The following is a 21,539-nucleotide window of genomic DNA, read 5'->3' as shown; positions in this document are numbered from 1 at the left end:
CTTGGCTTTTATTGTATTTCACACTAATGTCTAGGGGCCCCTGGATTTGGAAAGAGTTATGCCAGATCCACAAAGTCCTCCCAAAAGCCAACAAGGAGACCAAATCCCTGTATATAAAACTAAAGAGCCTTTATTTTATACAAGCTTGCAAACTCGGTCTCTCACATGTCCAACGTTTGGTACTAATCAGAGATCCCTGAGCTCAGTTTATAGTTGGGTTTTTATAGTAGTAAAAGATGGGGGTGAGGGATTTCTAAGGTTAGGGCGGCCCTGATTGGCTGACATTTCTGTAGGGTGTCCTGGTGAGTGGTGTGCTGGAGGGCGATCCTGTCTAAAGCGGTTGGGACATGAGGCGTTTCCTTCGTTGGTCTGCTCTTGGGTGGTGCTTGGGTAATCTCAGTTTGTGGTTCTTCCTGCTACCAGGTATTGCTTCAGGGTAAACTACAGAGACTCTGGAGGCTGAGTCCCTATACTGGCAGGTGATAATGGTTGGAAGTAAAGAACTTCCTTTGGGTGGTCTGTTTCTATTTAGCTTATGGCTGGCTCCTACAGGAAGATTGGAATTCTATGACTTTTTTTTTTCAAGGTTGTAATTCTAGATGCTGATATCTGATCTTGTCTTTGGTTGGGTGGATGCTTTGTTCCCTAGTTTCTGTTGTCCTCTAGTTCTTAGGAGCCTCTGGTGATATATGTTGCCTTACAGGATATTTTCTTGTGTTTTCTGGGTATTAGGAGGTGACAGGTAGGATGGGGATGGGCTAGGGTGGGGGTAAGGAGGGTAGGATAGCTTGATGTTTCACCAGGACTCTCCCTTGGTCCCCTGAGAATGGAGACAGCGGGGTGAGGAGAGTCCACAGCGGGTGATGTGCTGGCAGAGGCTGGGGTGCGAATGGAGGATTGGACTTGGGAGGGACAGAGGGAGAGGTGAAGATCTGCAGTCAGGCCCACCTCTTCCATGGCCAGAGTGGCCCTGCTGGGTTCAGAGCTGGGTATAAACAGTGAGTTGGGGGAAGGATTTTGCAGGGGAAGGTCTGTACCATCCACATGGAGATGCGTTGTAGATACGGAGGGAACTGGAGGGTTGGAGCTGTAGATCACCTTCCTGGTTTTCCTGGGCAGCATGGCTGGTAAGTTCCCAGGGTAGCCGCGCCCATTTGAATGCCCCATCCCGGTGTGTGTGTGTGTGTGGTGTGTGTGTGTGTGTGTGTGTATGTGTGTGTGTGTGTGTGTGTGGTGTGTGTGTGTGTGGGGGTAGGTCAGAGGACAGTTTTCAGGCGTCAGTTCTCTGATTTCGCTATGTGGAGTTATTGAAAGGAGAGGAGATGGGGGGGAGGGGAGGGAAGGGAGAGACATGGCCTGGGTGGGAGGGGTGGGGAGGACCTTTGGAAGATAGGGAGTGGGCGGAGCTTGTCTCTCAAAGGTACCTTTGCATCTGCTTATCGTTAGAGAACTGCTTGCCATAAGCAGTGGGGTACCAGGTTCCCAAGAGGCCCAAGGTATGACTGGATACTCACAGCGAGTGCCCTACTTTCTCATGTTTATCTTTTTGAATTGCAGTTTGCACGTCTGTTGATATGGAACTCTCTTTAAAAGATCTTAGTGAGTAGCTTACGTTTGAGGGCTACATTTTATACCACTTAGAGGAGAAAACAGCTATAATAGCAACACCACAAAACATGTAGGTGTAGAAGTGTTCTTAAAATTGACTAAAGCCAAGCCGGGTGTTGGTGGCACACCCCTTTGATCCCAGCACTCAGGAGGCAGAGGCAGACGGATCTCTGTGAGTTCGAGGCCAACCTGGTCTACAATAGCTAGTTCCAGGTCAGGCTCCAAAGCCACAGAGAAACCCTGTCTCAAAACAAAACAAAACAAACAAACAAAAAACAAACAAACAAAAAACCCAAAATTGACTAAAGCCACAGTGGCTGTGGTGGCATGTACCTTTATTACTTGTTCGCAGAAGGTGTAAGTTCAAGACCAGCCTGGTCTACATAGTGAGACAGTTTCTTAAAACAACACAAAAATTTGATTAAAACCTACTAATACCTACCAGTGACCATAAAACAAAAAATGGCATTAAGTAGAGCATTGGCTTGAAGTAAAAATTAATTAGATTAAACTTAGAAATAGAAATGAATGATTTTAAAAGAAAAAAATAGGGAGAAAGAGCAGGGGGGTAATTATAGCCTCAGTTCTGCAGCTGTCCACAAGGGACATGATCAGTTCTCTACAGGACCACGGTTCAGATGTGCTTCTTTTAGAGCACAAATCATTTGGAAACATTAAAAACATAGTTAAGATACTTAATAAGGACTGTTTGATTGTAGCCTATAACTAATTTTTTTTGTAAGTAAACATTTCAGGGGTATTGAAAGTTATAGGTGGGCAGTGGTGGCACACGCCTTTAATCCCAGCTCTCTGGAGGCAGAGCCAGGTGGATCTCTGTGAGCTTAAGGCCAGCTTGGTCTTCAAAGAGAGTTCCAGGATGGTCAGAGCTGTTACACAGAGAAACCCTGTCTTGAAAAAACAAAAACAAAAAGAAGAAAGAAAAAGATAGTGTAAGTGAATTGAGCAGGTGAAAAATATGAATTTAATGAGACCAAAGAAACTAAGACTGAAGAGGAACTGAAAGAGAGTCCACCAAAATATGCAATATCTGTTCTAAAGGGGAGATAAAACCAACTTTCCCCCAAAGTTGTTCACTTCTGCTGGTGTTTAGGAAACTACAGAACAGGTCTATCCTTGCTTCTAACTGTTAAACAAGTGCCACGCTGTTAGGTTTGAAGGTGGGAGAAGCCTCTGACTGAGGAAAGGGAAAGGTTGAGCTGGAAATTGAACCAGAATAGGCCCATGGGAGAAAGGACAGCTGGCTACCAAATTTCACCAAATGCAAAACTCATTTTGGAAAATGTATTTTGTGTCAGTGGATGTTTGCCCGGATGCAGCCTGTCTGTGTGCCTGCTGCCCGTGTTCCAGCACTTGGGAAGCAGAGGCTTCTTCAAGTTCAGCACCAGCTTATATAGTGAGCGCAGGCTAACCAGGGCTACATAATAAGACTCCATCATTTAAAAAAATGTATAAGAAATGAAGCAGCAGCAAGCAAGACACTAGAAAAAAATTAAAATGAAAAAAGATTTTTCAGTAATGAAAAATATTCATAGTTACAATTAGAGACATACAAGAATAGAAAGAAAAATAAAAACAAAGAATTTTAAATTTTGTATAAGCCAGTGGGATAAAATAAAAATATAAGTAAAACTATGGTAGAAAAAAAAGAAATAAGGAGAGAGAGGGAAAGAATCATAGGGCAATGAATGATAAATAAGTAATAGATTATTGTGCAGTAATGAAAAAAAGTGATAACTTGCTGGGTATGGTGGTGCATACCTGTAATTCAGGACTTGGGAGGCAGAGATGGGTGGATCTCTCAGTTAAAGGCCGGCTTGGTCTACATATCAAGTTCCAGGCCAGTCAAGGGAACACAGTGAATGAAACCTTATCTCACAAAAATAACAATAAAAGGTTTCAAAAAGAAATATGACCAGATTTCATAAATGTTTGAAGCAGAATATAAATAAAAAATAAAAACATGATTAAATGAAAATACTAACATAATAAAAAGAAAAGAGGGAAATGAAGGGCAAGAAAAACAGAATACAAGAAAAAATTGATATCCTTTATCAGTTTCTTTCTGGCGCCATGAAAATTGGAGTTTGTTGGGAGAAGGAGTGAGCTGGGCTTTACTTAGACTCCGGTGTTTCCTGTGCCTGACACAGCCCGCGCGGTGCTGGTGTCTCTTTAATAGGCTCCCTTCGCACAGTCCTGGGAGCTGGGCGGGTTCTCCCATCTTGTTGGGAAGTACGCTGGAAGTCGGGGTGCACCTGAGTGGATGATCTGTGGGTTTCAAACAGTCCGTTGGGATCTCAGAGTTCTCTGCCCCCACATGAGTGAGCGCCGGTACAGAAACAGCTCCAAGATCTCTCTGTTCCCGCACTCGTCCACTCATGGCTGTCATGAAGCCTGTTTCTGGCTGCTGGTGGCAAACTCCCTTTCCAGCACAGCTGACTGCCCAACACCTCCTGCTTCCTCCCTGCATTTTGTCAGCGTCCTGCCCTCACGTTTCTGCAGCTGCACCCCAAGTCTGTCTCTCAACCGGAGCAGGTGATCGTTCCCTTTGTACAGTAGGTTCCCTGAAGATAGTGTCCAGCCACGGCCAGGAGAGCTCCTCTGCTCCTGATCTGTCTTTATCCAAGAAGTCGCTGTCCTAGCAGGACCAGCAGCTGGATTTGAGGCTCGTGAGGACTCTCGATCTCATGTTTCCTAGGGTTGTAGGTAATGTTTGGATGAGGCCTTCCCTCTGCCACAGAAACAAACTGCTCTGTGGGGCTCTCCCTCTCCGTGCTGCTGAGCAGACCTAGCGCTCCTCCTGGGAATCTCCAGGGCTCGCTCTGCCTGTTTGGCTCATCCTGATGCTTCTTCACTGGGCCATCACAGAGACAGTTTCTAGTCTACCATGTTGTCTGGAAATCGGTCTTCTTGTTTAATTATTGATTAAAGTGTACTTAAAGAATGGAATGTGGAATATTGCTAGATTCATGTATTTTTATCTAAAACAGCTTTTGGTTATATTCTTCCCAATATTTTTATTTCTAGGAGAAGAATGAAAAAATAAGAAACCTTGAATCCAATGTCAATACAGAACATGAGAAAATTTGTTTTGCTTTTGAAAAAGCAAAGAAAATTCACCTTGAACAGCATAAAGAAATGGAAAAACAGATTGAACGAGTAAGTAATGTTTTTTTGGTTTTTTTTTTTTGGTTTTTCCAAGACAGGGTTTCTCTGTAGCTTTAGAGTCTGCCCTGGAACTAGCTCTGTAGACCAAGCTGGCCTCAAACTCACAGAGATTGACCTGCTTCTGCCTCCTGAGTGCAGGGATTAAAGGCATGCACCACCACCAGGCTAATGTATTCTTTAGTAGTGAAAAGAACCTTAATGTAGCGGGAGGCTGCTTGCTTGTTTCCTGGCTGCCCAGACACCCGAAATAACCACACAGAAACTGTATTAATTAAATCACTGCTTGGCCCATTAGCTCTAGCTTCTTACTGGCTAACTCTTACATATTAATTTAACTCATCTATATTAATCTGTGTATCACCACGAGGGTTGGCTTACTGGGTAAATTTCCAGTGTCTGTTTCCTGTGGGGCTACATGGTTTCTCCTTACTCTGCCTTCTTCCTCCCAGCATTCAGTTTAGTTTACCCTGCCTAGCTAAGTTCTGCCTTGCTATAGGTCCAAAGCAGTTTCTTTATTTATCAATGGTAATCACAGCACACAGAGGGGAATCCCATATCACCTTAAGCATTTTAACCCAAACTTTAAGTGCAAATAAAGAAACAACGGCATAAAAAAATTAACGGCAAGACATATAATAAGAATCTCACTCTTCTAAATAATTTTTGTTTCCTGGGTGTAGGGGTTGGGGGTAGGGTCTCACTATGTATATCTGGCTGTCCTGGAGCTCTCTATGTAGACCAGGCTGGCCTTGAACTCACGTACATCCCTGTCTTTCTCTGCCTCTCAAGTCTTGGGATTAAAGACTGCATCACCACTACACTTGACTCCAATGCTATCATCATCATCATCATCATCATTATCATCACCATCACCATCATCATTTTGTGGTTCTGCGGATGGAATCCAGGGCATTGTACATACTAACCAGATACTCTATTAATCTGGCTCAGCAGATAGAGCTGCCTATTGCCAAGCCTGAATACTGGAGTTTAGATTCCAGGACCTACATAGGGGAAGGAGACTGACTCTTGGAAGTTGTCCTCCAGTCTTCATGCATTTAAACATACACACAAAATGAAATAAAATGTGATACCATCCCCCTTTTCTTTAAAAAAGAATACATCAATAGCGAAAAATCTCTAAAAACATTAAGTAAAAATTTCAAACTGGTAATCGGTTGGAGCTAGAAGTTTAAAAGAATTAGGAATAAAAGAACTGTATCATGCAGGGTGATGGTGGTGACAATGGCTGCAGCCGCTGCTCGGGAGGCAGAAGCAGGCAGAGCTCCCTGAGTTTAAGGACAGCCAGAACTTTAAAAAAAAAAAAAAAAAGCCTGTGAAACACAATGCTGACAAACTGAAGAGCGCACTTTGACTCTCCATGGTCTTCGTGGGCCACGGCAGGGGACCCTCCATGGTCTTCGTGGGCCACAGCAGGGGACTCTCCATGGTCTTCGTGGGCTACCGCAGGGGACTCTCCATGGTCTTCCCAGCAAGTTTCAGACCACCCAGGAATGCGTCATGACTTCTTATCTTTCAAAACAAAATAAAGGAAACTTAGTTTCACATTTTTCCAAAAAATTTCAGGTCTATGTGGTTTCACTGGCAAATTCTTCCAAACGCGTAAGGAAGAAATAGCATTATTATATAGTATACTAGAAGAAGATGAATTACTTTCAAACTCATTTGACAAAGAAGGCAAGTACTTTAAATTCCAAAAACGAGACAAAGACAATAAATACCATTTTATTCTTTTCAGAACATGAAAGTATGAAATAAGAGGAAAGACAAAGAAAACAGTACAATAATTGTAATTGTCAGTTGTTGTTGTTGTTATGATAGATTGGGAGTCAGTCCCAAAAACCAGAAATAATAAAGGGTAAAGGTAGAGAGAAAAAAAATTTGATCATCTTGGAATAGAATATCTTCTGAAATGAAAATGTTACATAAATCAAGACAAGATATCAAAGTAAACCTTAATTTCTTACATTGAGTCTACTACTTCCTAAAATAAATGAACTAGACCCATACATGTCAACACAAACAAACATCTGAAACTATATTGATTAAAAGAAAAAGCAAATTATCTGGGCAGTGGTCGTGCAAGTCTTTAATCCCAGCATTCAGGAGGCAGAGCCAGGCAGATCTTTGTGAGTTCAAGGCCAACCTGATTGACCTACAGAGTGACTTCCAGGACTGGTTCCATAGCTATTGAGAAACCCTGAACTTTAAAACTTAAAGATATTGCTATAATAAATGTAAAATTTCAAGACAGAAAATTGTATTCCATATTGTTTATGACTGCACATATTTAATAAAAGTATGAAAACAGACCAGTCAATAATAAGAATAATGAAAGAAAGGGAAAAGAGATTTATGATTTAATTTTTTTAATTAAGGGAAACTGAAGGAAATTTCTAAAATGCAAAAATCTGTGTACTTTCAAATATATTTATGTTTAAGGTGTTCCCAATGTTTTAAAACTATATAACATGAAAATCTTGATTTTATATTTAGCTTGAAAGTCAACTAGAGAAAAGAGACCAGCAGTTCAAAGAACAAGAAAAGACTATGTCCATTTTGCAGCAAGATATACTATATAAACAACATCACCTTGAATCACTAGATAGGCTCTTGACGGAAAGTAAAGTGGTAAATTCATTTTTTTAAAAGTACTATTTGAAAGCTAGCATTTTATGTTTCTGTAGCATATATTTAATATACTCTCAATATTTATTTGCAAACATTTTTTTCTACCAAAATTTGTTTACAGGAAATGGAAAAAGAAAATATGAAGAAAGATGAAGCTTTGAAAGCATTGCAGATTCATGTATCTGAAGAAACAATCAAGGCTAGTATAGTATACTTTTTGTGTATGTGTGTGTGTTTGTGTGCATACATACGCCATGGCATGAGTGTGAAGTCATAGGACAACTCACAAGAGTTAGTTCTCTCCTTCTATCCTAAATGGATCTCAAGAGTAGAATTCAGGTAATTAGATTCGGAGACAAGAATCTTTATCTGCTAAAGCCTTCTTATCAGGCCTCTGTTTTACTATTACAGACATTTCTATGGCTTTTTTCAATAAATTATTAAAAATTGTAATATATAAACATCAATTAAGTGGTTAAGGAATTGGCCTAGTGATTAAGATTGTGTACGCCTTTGGCTTTTTGTTTTGTTTTGTTTTGGGTTTTCTAGATAGGGTTTCCTTGTGTAGCAGTTCCAACTGTCCTGGAACTAGCTCTCAATATAAAGATGACTACTTTTGCCTAGAATTCTTTTTATAATGTTTTATGATTGTATATACCTATGTAAACAATATGTCTTCAAGGCAGCAGGGGGAGAGAGGGAGAGAATATGTTTGTGTTGTGTAAACAGAGGTTTCTGCCCCGCCTGGTCCTGCAGCTGTTCAGTCCCCAAGAAACACACAGATACTTACATTAATTATAAACTGTTTGGTCTTTTATCTCAGCGTTATTATTAACTAACTCTTACAACTTAAATTAACCCATAATTCTTACCTATGTTTAACCACATTTCTTGGCGCCTTCTCTCAGGGCAGCATTTCATCTTTCCTCCTCTGCGTCTGGGTGGCAACTGCCTTTCCTCTTCCCAGAATTCTCCTAGTCTCGTTGCCCTACTTATATCTCCTGCTTTGCTACTGGCCAATCAGAGTTTTATTAAGCCAATATGAATGACAAATCTTTAAAGTGTAGGAGAGTATTTCCCACAGCAGTGTTGTATGTGTAGTATATATGCATATGTGTGATTGGAAGGTAGAAGTTGAAATCAGGTCTCTTCCTCAGTCTTTTTTTTTCTTTTTTTTTTTTTTTGAGATAGGATATGTCATTAAACCTGGAGTTTGCCAATGCAGCTATTTAGTCTGGCCTGTGATCTTGCTGTCTCTGCCTCCCTAATGATAGAATTGTATACACATGCATGCTGCCATACCTGGCTTTGTACTTGAGTGCTGGAAATCTGAACTCTGATCTCCACGCTTATTGTGAGCTATCTTCCCAGCCCAACAATTATGTCTTTATTTGTTGTTATGGGTCTGGGGTTACTTAGAGATTCACTATGACCATAAATACATTTTAATAATAGGCTATATATTTTAGATATTGATGTTACAATGTGGGGCCAGGACTATACCTGAATGCTCCCCAGATTTATCACCTAGCCATATCAGCCCAAAGCTGATGAAGGAAAGCCACGAGACTAATGTATTTTGTCTAATGTAGGCAGGGTCTAATTTCTATGTCTTCCCTTGTCCTAGTCATCTCTGAGCAGAGTAGCAGTATGATTACAAAGGGAGATTGAGTCAGTCTGCTGTGCTGCTGGGACAGATCTGCTGTCTTACAGGACCAGTCAGTTTAAGGACACCCTTTACCGTCTGGGGAAAGGGAAGTGGTCTGCTATGATACATGCGTATACAAGCCAGGGGCTAAAGCGTGTACTTGCATGGACCGTCAGCTCCCAAACAATGATATGGCAACTTTTTGTTAAGTATGAAAACTTTGTCCTTAGCTTAGACTTGTTCCAACTAGATCTTAAAACAAATTAACCCTTTTAGACTAATCTACTTTCTGCCATGGCTCATGATTTTCTTCTCCATACCGTACATCTGACTTCCTCTGTGTCTCACTGACGAATTCCTACCGCTCAGATTTTCCCCCAGAGTTCCTGTCTCTGCCCAGAAGTCCCACCTGTCCTCTCCTGACTAGCTAATGGCCATTCAGCTCTTTATTAAACCAATCAGAAGGGGCTTGGGCAGATGAGGTTAAAAACCTTCACTCACCACAATGTCCAGGAAGATTATCCCACAACAAGGGGCTTACATGTTATAGGCATTTTTCTTTTTTGTCTCTCAGGCATAAGTAAGTCTAAACTTTAAATGTAATGTTGACTGTCACCATATAGTCATTTACAGTGTATTTACTTAATAAGAGTAAACTTAATTTTAAAATTTAGCATGCAAGTCAATCATAGTAGCCCCTGTCTGTAACCCTAGGCATCGTGGGAGAACAGAAGCGTCTAGAGGATTTCTGAAAGGTTTGAGGCTGGCTGGTCTATACAGTGGTTCCAGGCAGCTAAGAACCTTGTTTTCAAACAAGAAGGAAAAATAAAAAGGTTAGATAAATATTAATGTTGTAGGCATGAAACTATTTTGTTAAGTAATATTCAATAGCTATTAAACTTCCGGTTTCTTCTTTAGTAAGGAATTTCCATATATTAATGTCCAGATAAGAGATAAGAAATCAGAAAATGAACGAATCATATATTGAAATTTTTTTCTTGATGATTTTAAAGAGTTTTAATTTGGGGGAAAAAATAAATATGAGGAGAAATATAGAAGCAAAATTCCTTAGCGCAAATATAAATAATTGGTAATTTTAATTATTATTTTGCTTTTTGGGACAGGATTTCTCTGGTAACCCTAGGTGTCCTGGAACTCTCTTTGTAGACTAAGCTGGACTTGAACTCACAGAGATCTGCCTGCCTCCGCCTCCCCAATGCTGGGATTAAGGCTGTGCACCACCACCATCATCCATCATTCATGCCCCAGAAGCTTAATCATGCAATGGGCAGCCGTTGGTGGCTGGTCTCCAGTTGTCCTATCCTGAGTCAGACGCTGTGCTGTTGTCCCACCCAGGTTTCCGCAGTCTTCCTTTATGCTGTCTGTGCAGCTTCCCATCCGCAGCAGCGCAGCTAGCAGCGCCAGGGCCCCCGCCACACTGCTCAGTTACAGACCATTCAGCCTGGAATATCCGTAGCAATAAAATTACAGTTCTGGGATCCTTGTTTCCTGATTATCTTATTATCCTTTCCAAGTTCCTTTGCAAGATTCTGCTTGTTAATTTCAAGGCTCATATATGAACTGTGTGTAGGAAAGTTAAACTGTCAGTTTAAAATGCATTTTCAAGTGTGGTCAGTGAGAACTAAAAGTTTGATGAGTCTGCAGATGTTGCTCAGGTTAGTCCCCTTGCAAGTGTGGTCACAGCCCTGCATTTGATTCCAGCATAAATAAAATAATTCTGAACAGGTAACAATATCCATAAAGTAAACAAATGTGTTTGTTACCTGTTAATAGATTGTTGAAAGAGTATGCCTTAGTTTTAGATTATATTTCTTTCTTTTCTATAATTTTCTGTTTACTTCTCTTAGGATTCTCCGTCTCTCCCAGCGAATCCCGTGGACAAATGAGCATTACTGAAGGCTGGGCATATCCTCGGTTGTCACTGTGCACAGAGGAGGTTCATTTGGTTCAGCACAATAGTTAATTTTTGTTCTGATTTTATCATACTCAAGAGTTTATATACAGTACATGTTGATTATTTATATAGGATTAAGATAAATTTTTGTAACATAAGAAATCTTTTTGTTATTCATTGGTTTTGCTTGATTGTTAATTTTTACATAACTCTGTTTTTTTAAAATGTCAAACCCCACAAAAGAATTCAAAGAATAGTACAAGGAACACCCAGGTACTCTGTCACAAAAGCCACAGCTATACTTCATCACCTATTTCCCTCACCAATCCACGCGGTGGTTGTGTATGCACCCACCTTTCCCACTACACATTCTTGCTCTTCAGTAGCCGCCTGAGGGACGGTTGTGTTTAACAGTTTCCCAATTACCTAAATATTCTTTATAGTCCTGCTAGTTAACGCATCAGTATAACCCTCGGAACTTGTTAGACTTCCAGATACCTAGCCATCTTCCGTTGTTAGTCTTGGCAGCTTCCTGAATGTGTCGTGATTGATGTATCTTAGACATTTTTTTTTTTTAAAAGATCAAACCCAGGGCCTTATATATGCTGTCCTTTCTTATTGTTTTTTTTTGTTTTTTGTTTGTTTAGTTTGTTTTGTTTGTTTCTTTTTGGTTTTTGAGGCAGGTTTTCTCTGCAGCTTTGGTACCTGTCCTGGAATGCACTGCAATCTGTAGCTGAGGCTGACCTGAACTCACAGAGATCTCCTACCTTCTGAGTGCTGAGATTAAAGGCCCTTGCACCACCACTGCCTGGCCTTTTTGCTGTTATTTTTTTGTGAAAAGGTTTTTCTGTGTAACAGCCGTGGCTGTCCCTGAACTGCACTATAGACCAGGCTGGCTCAACATCATATGATCTGCCTGTCTCTGCCTCTCGAGTGCTGGAGATTCATGGCATGCACCATCACTGCCCGGTTGTATTGTTTCTTCAAAACAAGCTTCTTCTGTGTAGCTCTGGCTGTTTTGGAACTCTCTCTGTAGACCAAGCTGGTCTCAAATCACCAGAGCTCTGCCTGCCTCCCAAGTGTGGGAATTAAAGGCATGCTCTGCCTCTGCCCCAGCAGGCATGCTGTCCTTATGTGTGCTGTGTTCTTCCACTGAACCACAGCCCAGCCCTCAGATGTCACTAGTTTAAGAGGAATTTTTATTGGACTATCTTTGGAGTGGTTATCCATGTGAATGTCTGATTCTCAGTAACCTTATAAAAGTGGGTTTTATCATCTTTTAATGAATCCTATCAGAGTAATTATTGTATTATTATCAGGTACTAATGCCCATTCTCTTGCTAAGAGAGATAACATAACAAGGGTTTTTGCTTTTTCTATCTTTGTATGTCTGCCCTGCCTGCCTACTATCTATCTGGACAGGGTTCTCTGCATAGCACTGGTCATCCTAGATCTCTCTGTAGACCAGGCTGGCCTCAAACTCAGAGGTCTGTCTGCTTCTGCCTCCGGAGTGCTGGGATTAAAGGCCTGCGCCACTATGCATGTGTGGATTGACACAACTGTTAATTTTAAAGTTTTAAACTAAGGACTTCAGAGTTGGTTTTTCTCTCGCAGATAAACTTATTTACAAAGGATCCAATCTGGTTCCCAACACTCACCCTGGGTATCTTTGCACCCGCCTCTTAACTTCAGCCCCATGGAGATCTGACACCCGCAATCACATGCGCACAAATCCACAGACAGACACATACACACAATTTAAAATGTTAATCTTTAAAAATTGTGATTAACTAGGACAACAGTTTTTTTTTAAAACTGAGATAGTCATCATAATGGCAGCCTTCTTGGCTGTCAATAGTATATTAAACAAACTGAGATAGTCTCTCACAATGGTGGCTTCAGAATCCCTTTTAGAAAGAATACTAGGGCGATTTTTTTTTTTTTTTTTTTTTTTTTTAAATATTTATTTATTTATATGTATACAACATTCTGCCTCCATGTATGCCCGCACGCCAGAAGCGGGCACCAGACCTCTTTAAGATGGTTGTGAGCCACCATGTGGTTGCTGGGCATTGACACTCAGACCTTTTGGAAGAGCAGGCAATGCTCTTAACCTCTGAGCCATCTCTCCAGCCCCTAGGGCGATTTTTAATGTCAAATTGATGTAAGACACATGGCTTACTTAGTGCCTCTGTCAGCGAGGGATTCTCATCTTGCTTCCTCTGCAGCTGGGGTGAGACTGCAGACCGACCCTGTCCCCTTCCCAGCATTTTCCTTTCTGGTCACCCCACCTCTTCTTCCTGCTGGTCGCCCTCACCTATCTGCCTGGCTACTGGCACAATCAGCGTTTTTATTAAAATATAATACAAGTGACAGGATAAAAGACCATTGACCCACAGCATCAAATAGTTCCTGAGAGAAAATTTCTCTTTTTTCTCTCCAGTCTTGTTGAAATTCTTTCATAGTTTCAAATGTGATGTTTTTATTCAGAGAAAAGGACTCTTCCCTGCAAAATTAAAGGCTCAATATTATAGGGGAAAGAAAAAAGCAGGTAAGAATCTTAGTAATAGATGGGTATGGACAGTATTTTGAGCTAATTTTTAAAAAGTTACTAAATTGATTTGCTCTTTTAATATCAGATAACACAAAGCATTACACATAACACTTGAGTCATGTTATTGGTTTTTTTAAAGAATATTTTTCACAGGTACTAAGCAAAGAAGATGTTTTTCCTGTGTGATAAATTTTTTCTTCACAAACCAACATTTCCAATTATTCTCATCTTAGCAACATTTTGTAGGGTATCTGTACTCCCCTTTCCTACGTCATTGGCCTAGGCTTCAGAATGACTGACTCCTTACCAGTCTGTGCTTCCGGCATTTCACTGCTCACCACTTGTCCTTCTGCTGCCTGGCCCTGAGCGCGTTCTGCGCTTACGTGTTCAGGGCTGCTCTGCGCTTCCTCTTTAGTTCCCTGATTGGCCTTGATGAATGAGCTTGTCAGTCAGTCTCTACTGTCAGATCAATTTTATATAAATAGACCTATCTTAGAGGTTTAAATTTTTGTTTATTACTGTTGCGTGTTGCAAGTGTTTGCTGCGGTGTACGTGTGCAGGTGCTACAGCGGATGGGTGGAGGTCAGGACGAGCTTTGCTGAGCTGATTGCTTTCTTCCGCCAGATGTTCCAGGAGTCTGTCTCGGTCACAGGCTTGCGCAGGAAAGTGCCTTTGCTGCCTTAGCTGTCTTACTGACCTGATTAGTGTTTCAAGCAGTAAAGTAAACCTTAGGAGACCAGTCTGTAAATATGTACAAATAATAAATATCATTAATTAATTAATTCAGTGTGTTTTTGTTTTTTGAGGAGAACGTCTCTCTACATAATCCTGGATGTCCTGAGCTCATTGTGTAGACCAGGCTACCTGGAACTCATAGAGATTTCCTGTCTCTGCCTCCCAAGTGCCTTGATTTTTCTTTTCTTTTCTTATTTATATTTTGCTTTTTTTTTTTTTTTTTGCTTTAGGTCAGACAACTGGATTCAGCTTTAGAAATCTGTAAGGAAGAACTTGCTTTGCATTTGAATCAGTTGGAAGAAATAAGGAAAAATTTGAAAACAGCTGAGAAGAAGTCTGAAGAGGTAAACTATTCTTTTATTTAGCAAAATTTTTCAAATGTTTGTTGTTATTGTTAGTTTTTTATTTTTTCTAATATGGCCTAGGGTATCCAAGGCTAACCTCACACTAGCTATCACAACTGATGGTATAGAATTTCGATCTTCCTGCTTCTGATTATCAGGTGCTAAGATTACAGGTGTGTACAACATTACTTGGTTTGTGTGGTGCTGGGAAAGGTTTGTGCTAGGTACAACACTCTTCTACCACTGTGCATAAGACACCAGACCAATGGCAACTTAGAGAAGGAAGAGTTTCTTTGGGACTTCCAGTTTCAGAGGGTGAGTCCTTGACCACTAAATGTGTCAGAGTGTAGCAGCAGGAATGGCACTGGAGCAGTAGACACTGTAGTAGGCAGAGAGTAACTAGGGATGGCTGTGTCTTTGAAACTTTTAAATTTACCCCCCAGTGACACACGTGGCTCTAACAGTGTCACACACGTCCTAATCTTCCCAAGTAGTTCCACCCACTGGGGACAAAGTATTGTAATATCTGCGCCTCTTGGGAGCCATTCTCATTCCAGATCACACACTAGGCAGAAGCTCCTCTGCCTGAGTTACATCCCCGTCGCCTTCACATGCTCTAAACGTGTCTAGAAATAGGACATTAGATGTAGTGTTGTTTGTTTTGAGACAAGGTTTCTGTCTAATAGTGCAGGCTGTCCTGTAACTTACTTGTAGACCAGTGTAGCCTTATATATATGTACACTAAAACATATTCTAAATTATATATTCTTTAAAGAACAGACTTTATTTCAGTATAGCATAAAATATAATACCTTAAAATTCCAATTCACTTATTTTTAGGCCATTATAAAATAGTAAGTTACAATTATTACATAGTAATTTAAATATAAATTGAATAATATTTAAAGCATTGTTTTAGACGTAGGAGTTTAAAATTCTTCAAAACTTTTTTTTGTTGGTGGTGGTTGTGGTTTTTTGGAACAGTCCTGAAAGTATTCTGTAGACCAGGCTGGCCTTGAACTTGGAGATCCACCTACCCTCTACCACCCTTGTGGATGGCAAAACTTAAAAAAAATGGTTTTCTTCTGCTTGAAGAGTTAAGAATCAGCTTTAGAAGGTGGATGTGGTGGTACAGACTTAAAACTCCCGGCCCTTGGGTGGCTATGCATGAGGGATGGGAGTTGTGGGCCGGCTGAGCTACTTAGTTTAAGCCATCAATGGCTACACAGTGAGGGTACTATTTTTTAAAAAATTAGGTTTAACAACTAAACTTTATTGATGTAAAATTTTCAGTACTAAAGACCTTTTCTAAAGGCTGAAGAATTGGCTTGGCAGGTAAAACTGTGTGCTATGCCTAGAACCCACATGGTGGAAGGAGAGAACTCCTCCAAGTTTTCCTCTTACCTCTACATGTATACACACACATGAAACAAAAATTAAGACTTTCATTTGTTGTCTAAGGTTCTGTCCCTGCCCAGTTCCCACAGCCGTTAAGTCCCAAAGAAATCACACAGAGGTCTACATTAATCATAAACTGATTGACCCACTCGCTCAGGCTTTCTTATTAACTCTAATAACTTATATTAGCCCATTATCTTATCTGTGTTAGCCCATGTGGCTCAGTACCTTTTCAGCGAGGCACTCACATCTTGCTTCTTCTGTGGCTGGGCCAGGACTGCAGAGGGATGAGCTTCCTCCTTCACAGAATCTCCTGTTCTCCATTGACCCGCCTCTACTTTTTCTATCTGGTTGTCCCGACTATACTTGCCTGGCTACTGGTCAATCAGCGCTTATTTAAAATATAATGACAGAATATTAGACCATGGTCCCACACCATTCATAAGAGTTGTCTTATTATCTCTACAACCTCAGCATCTACCCACCATACATAGGCAAGGCCTGCTATGTAGCCTCTAGCAGCTTGTAATTCATAATCCTCCTGCTTTAGCCTTCTAAGGCTGCCTACCTTAAAGATGTCTTTTAAAGAAATTTTGGAGACCCAGCATACTAAGACCTTAAATATTTGTAGTGAAGTTCGTAGTGATATTGTTATTACTTTATGTGTTGGAATATGAATAATCTGGATCAATTTGTTCGTGATATAATTTTCAAACTGTAATATTAACACTATGTAGTATAAGTATCACCTGATTTTTATCTGTAGTAATTTTGGTTTTTTTTATCTATAAATGGGAAAGAAGGTTCATAAATGCAGTGTTAGATCAATCCAGAGCTACCTCTGTCTTTCCCTTTCTGGGATGGGTGCACAGAGCATTCTCCTTCCTGTTACAGTAAAAGATGATGATGATGCTGTGTGGTCTTAGTACCTAGAGGAAGCTGTTATGACTTCAGAGCAAAAGGTTAACGTAAGATAGTTGATCAACTGTCTAGGGTTTCTGTTGCTATAAAGAGACACTATGACCATGGCAGCTCTTATAACAGAAAACATTTAATTGGTGTGGCTGGCTTACAGTTCAGAGGTTCAGTCCATTATCATCATGGTGGGACATGGTGAAGTACAGGCAGATATGGTGTTTGTAGCTGGTAGCGAAGGGTCCTGTCTATCTTGCAGACAACAGGATAGTGATCTGTGTGACACTGACCGAAGCTTAAGCAAAAGAGACTCAATGCCCACCCCACAATGACACTATTCCTACAAGGCCACACCTCCCAATACTGCTGCCCCCTATGAATTATAGGACTCGATTACATTTAAACACCACACCAGTCCATAAGTATTAAAATGTTTTCCTTCTCAGAAAGAAATATGTTTCAGAATCCTAGCAGCCAAACAATGCATTGCATGGAACATTTCAAAATGATGCCAAACAAGATTGAGCTCTATAAGCATCTTCCTGTATTCATAACCTTTTTATAGGAATAACCCTATTTTCATCCCCCAGTCAGAATAATGAACCATTCCTTCTCCATGATGAGCTAGAATACATGTAAAGTGTGATAATTATGAGCTGTCTTTTATTTGAACCATTTTCATTGTAAACAAGGAATATATATATATATCTGCTAGGTATATTGTTTGCCGAAGAGCTAAGACTAAAGAGTCATAGTCTTCAAGAGACAAGTGAGCAGAATGCTGTTCTGCAACACAGTCTCCAGCAGCAGCAGCAGATGTACAGCAGGAGACACTCAGAAATGAGAGTAGAAGATATTCAGCCAAACTTGAAAAGAGGGTATATGTTGACTAAAATAGTTTGAATTTTTATGGAATAGAATTTAAAGATCATTTGCAGATTTTTAATTAAGAAAAAATCAGATCTAAATCTCATACTATGGTGACAATATTTATAATGCCACAAAATTTTATTATAATTTAGACTCCCTGACTGAATTTTTCTTGAATCTATAAATTTAATACCTATATGAATTATTATGTCTTCTGATGTCTCCTTTTTGAATACCACATGTGGTATAGCATTCTTTAAAGAACTGAAAACACAATAAAAGAAGAATCCCTTTCCCCAAAATAGAACTGCTGCTGAGCTGCACATGTAAGTTCTGATCGTGGGACTGTAACTCGTGGTACAGTGGCTGTGTAGTACACACAAGTCTGCAGGTTCAGTCTCCAAGACTACAGCAAAGATTCATTTAAAGAAAAGAAGAAGTCATCATTCCACTGAAAGACTCCTAAACACTTTGATCTAGAGTCTTAATTTTTCTTTTTTTTTCCTTTCTTTTTTATCTTTTTTGCTTGTTTTTCAAGATAGGATTTCTCTGTAGCTTTGGAGCCTGTCCTGGAACTCACTCTGTAGACCAGCTGGCTCAGATTACAGATGCTGCCTGGCCTCTTCCTCCTGAGTGCTGAGATTAAAGGCAACTAATCTTTTTCTTTTATTCAATATCAACTTTGTCTCAATTTCTTTCATATATATTCTGTTTTTATCTTTCAAAAGAAAAAGTTATAAAAACATTAAATTTTCTGACTTTTAGGATAATCATAACTTTTTGTCATATAGTGTATATATGTGTGTATATATGTGTGTATATCATAATAGAGAGAGAGACAGAGTAAGCGAAAGATGACAGAGAGAAACAGAGAGACAGAGAGAGTCTGATTCATCTTCAACCATCCCCCTCCCTTTTTTGAAATGAGAAGAAAGAACTCGGTTTTGTTTTGTTTTTTTGAGACAGGTTTCTCAGTGTAGCTTGTACTGGAACTTGCTCTGTAGATGAGGGCTTGCCTCAGACTCAGATCCTCCTGCCTCTGCCTCCTGAGTGCTGGGATTAAAGGCCTGCGCCACCACTGCCCAGCTCCAAAGAAACTCTTCTCATTGGTGGCGTACACGAAAGGGGAATTTTTACTTATTGTGTTCAATCCTCTCTGTTTCCCTTTTTCTTTCCTTTTCTTCATTGTTGTGCTTGATGAGTGTTGAATTCAGGGTCTCACCTGTAGCACACAAGCACCCAGACTCACCTGCCACTTCATTGTTAAATGTGCTCACTTCTATAAAAACAGTGAGTGATAATGAATAACTTTATCTCTATAACAGTTAATTATGCTTTCTGGTTTCAAGCATCCTGATTTATATTTTAATTATACTGTTATTATTAAATTTAATTTTTGAAATGGGGTCTTTTTATATTGCCTAGACTGGTTTTGAGTTCCTAGACTCAGGCAATCAGGCAGTCTCTCTGCCTCAGCCTTTCCAGTATCTAAGACTATAGTTAAATTCTGCCACACCAAGCTTACTTTGGTTTTTAGAATACATCTTGAAACTAAATGATAGGTTAGACTATAATCTTATGAAAGTATTTTTCTTCTGTATAATGTTGGGTGTAATTGAATTTAAGCACTTAACTGAAAACTGGCTTTTCAGGTATCAAAGCAGGAACAAGAGCTTCAGAGACTAAAGGAAAGCTCAGCAGAAAAGTTGAGAAAAATGGAAGAGAAACATGAGACAGCCATACATGATGCTGATGTAAAAAGGCAAAAAATTATCGAGCTTACTGGTACTCTCAGGTAAAACTTGAATATAATAGTTTTATTTCCCTTCTCAATTTTGTATCAGTAATGTGTGAGTTTCCAAGTTTGATAATGATCCAGTGAGATATTTATGTGAGGAATTAATTTCTTCATAACCTATGTTCCTGTAGCATTTTATTATATCTCCCTCATAGCCTTCATTATATCCTTTTTTTTTATAATGTAGTATAGTACTTTTGCATTCTTACTTTGAAATAAGGAATCTAACTTATTGTAGGGTTCCCACAACATTTGGTACAAATAGCACACTTTTATAGGCACTCAGCAACTGCTGTTTTAAATTACAAAGAACGATCTCTTCACATTGGGGAAACTCTCAGGGGACCTAATTGGGTTTTTTGTTTATTTGATTTTGTTTTTGTTTTTTCAAGACGGGGGTTTTTCTGTGTAGCCCTGACTGTCCTGGAACTTGCTCTGTACACCAGCTTGGCCTCAAACTCCTGCCTCCTGGGTGTTGGTATTAAAGGTGTGCACCACCATCATCTAGCCAGGGAACCTTATTGTGTTTAGGATAAATAAACTAGTTGTCAGCCTTGACTGGACATTCAGAATCATCTCAGTGAGTCTGTGAGGTGAAACCGATATATACTTAGCTTATCTAGATTCTACTTTGTCAATAAGAATTAACATTTTTCTACCCCTTTTTATATCATTAGCAGTCAAGTGTGAACTTATGTTCAGAAACTAAAACCTTATGTCCCCAGATTTCTTTTCTCATTGACAGGGACTGAGTATTAAGATAGGGTCTCTGGGCTTAGAGTGGTACTTGCTTTAACAGATAAACTTCTCTTAACAGTGACAGTGACATATTCTTCCTTCACGATTTCTCTTTCCTGTGATGTTTTGTTTGCTTTAACAAATAAGGCTGGCCTAAAGATCAGAGAGCAGAACTAAGCCACTAGAAGCCAGGCAGTGGTGGCCCACACTTTAATCTTAGGACTCGGGAGACAGAGACAGATGGTTCTCTATCAGTCAAGGCCACTCTGGGCTATACGATATTGATTCAGTCTCAAAGAGAAACAGCCAGGTGGTGATGGCCCAACTTTTAATCCCAGCACCAGGGAGGTGGAGATGGGAAGTGATAAGGCTGGGTGGAGAGAGGAATACATTCCTCTGTAAAGCCAAGGGAGACAGGAGCTCAGATGCATTCTGAGGATGCAGTCTGAAGACTGATAGAGACAGGATCACTCCTTCAATCTGAAGATTTGATAGAGATAAAAGGTCTCTCTAGTGGCTGACTGCACTGCTTCTCTGGTCTCTCAACGTTTACCCCTAATATCTGACTCCAGGTTTTTATTATTAAGACCAATTAGAATTTGTGCTACACTTTCCTATTGCCGGGTATCCAGCCACTAACACAGCCTTTCCGCCATTAAGTCTATTCAAATTCTAACTTTATCCTTGTTTATGCTAGATATCCAAATCAAGACCCATTGCTGTTTTCTCCCGTCCCATGCCAATTTCTGAAAACTTCCGTCGTACCGTCTGGAATTTATATACATCCTCTATATTCTCTGACTTTTCCTTTCTTTTACTATAATAAACCTCTTATATTATGCTGAAAACTCACTTGTTCTCTTGCTTCTGTATACTAAAAAACTTTTCCCCATGTTCTTGTACCAGAGAGTCAAAGGTGTACTCTGAACTTGCGTAATAGAATAATATCATTCCTTATTGCTGACATTTATAGTCTATCTTGTTTATTGTTCTCTCCAATATCAGCTCTAGTTAGTTAGTATTCATTTAACTGATTCATGTTTTGAATTGAGTTTTTGTTTTTTAAAAACTTTCTTCTCTATTATATTTCTCTTATGCTTCAGACATCCCCACAGTTACCCTAGAGCTCACCGTTTCTAATATTTATTACTATATTATTCTCTGATACTTTTGCTTGC

General features: G+C 39.8%; 1 protein-coding gene across 1 annotated transcript in view; it reads left to right on the top strand.

Annotated features, from left to right (window-relative positions):
- The window catches only part of Ccdc18 (coiled-coil domain containing 18), a 127,758-nt gene that overhangs the window by 59,768 nt on the left and 46,451 nt on the right, over positions 1 to 21,539 (top strand). The window contains 8 exon segments of the mRNA XM_038332291.1: positions 4,654 to 4,785; positions 7,312 to 7,446; positions 7,568 to 7,645; positions 14,529 to 14,642; positions 17,671 to 17,680; positions 17,683 to 17,772; positions 17,775 to 17,833; positions 19,478 to 19,620. Coding sequence (XP_038188219.1) covers positions 4,654 to 4,785; positions 7,312 to 7,446; positions 7,568 to 7,645; positions 14,529 to 14,642; positions 17,671 to 17,680; positions 17,683 to 17,772; positions 17,775 to 17,833; positions 19,478 to 19,620 — 761 coding nt within the window.

The sequence above is a fragment of the Arvicola amphibius genome, chromosome 1 (assembly GCF_903992535.2).
Source record: "Arvicola amphibius chromosome 1, mArvAmp1.2, whole genome shotgun sequence".
Classification (NCBI taxonomy): domain Eukaryota; kingdom Metazoa; phylum Chordata; class Mammalia; order Rodentia; family Cricetidae; genus Arvicola; species Arvicola amphibius.
The sequence above is the reverse complement of the archived record's forward strand: the minus strand, read 5'-3'. Positions and strand labels throughout refer to the sequence as shown.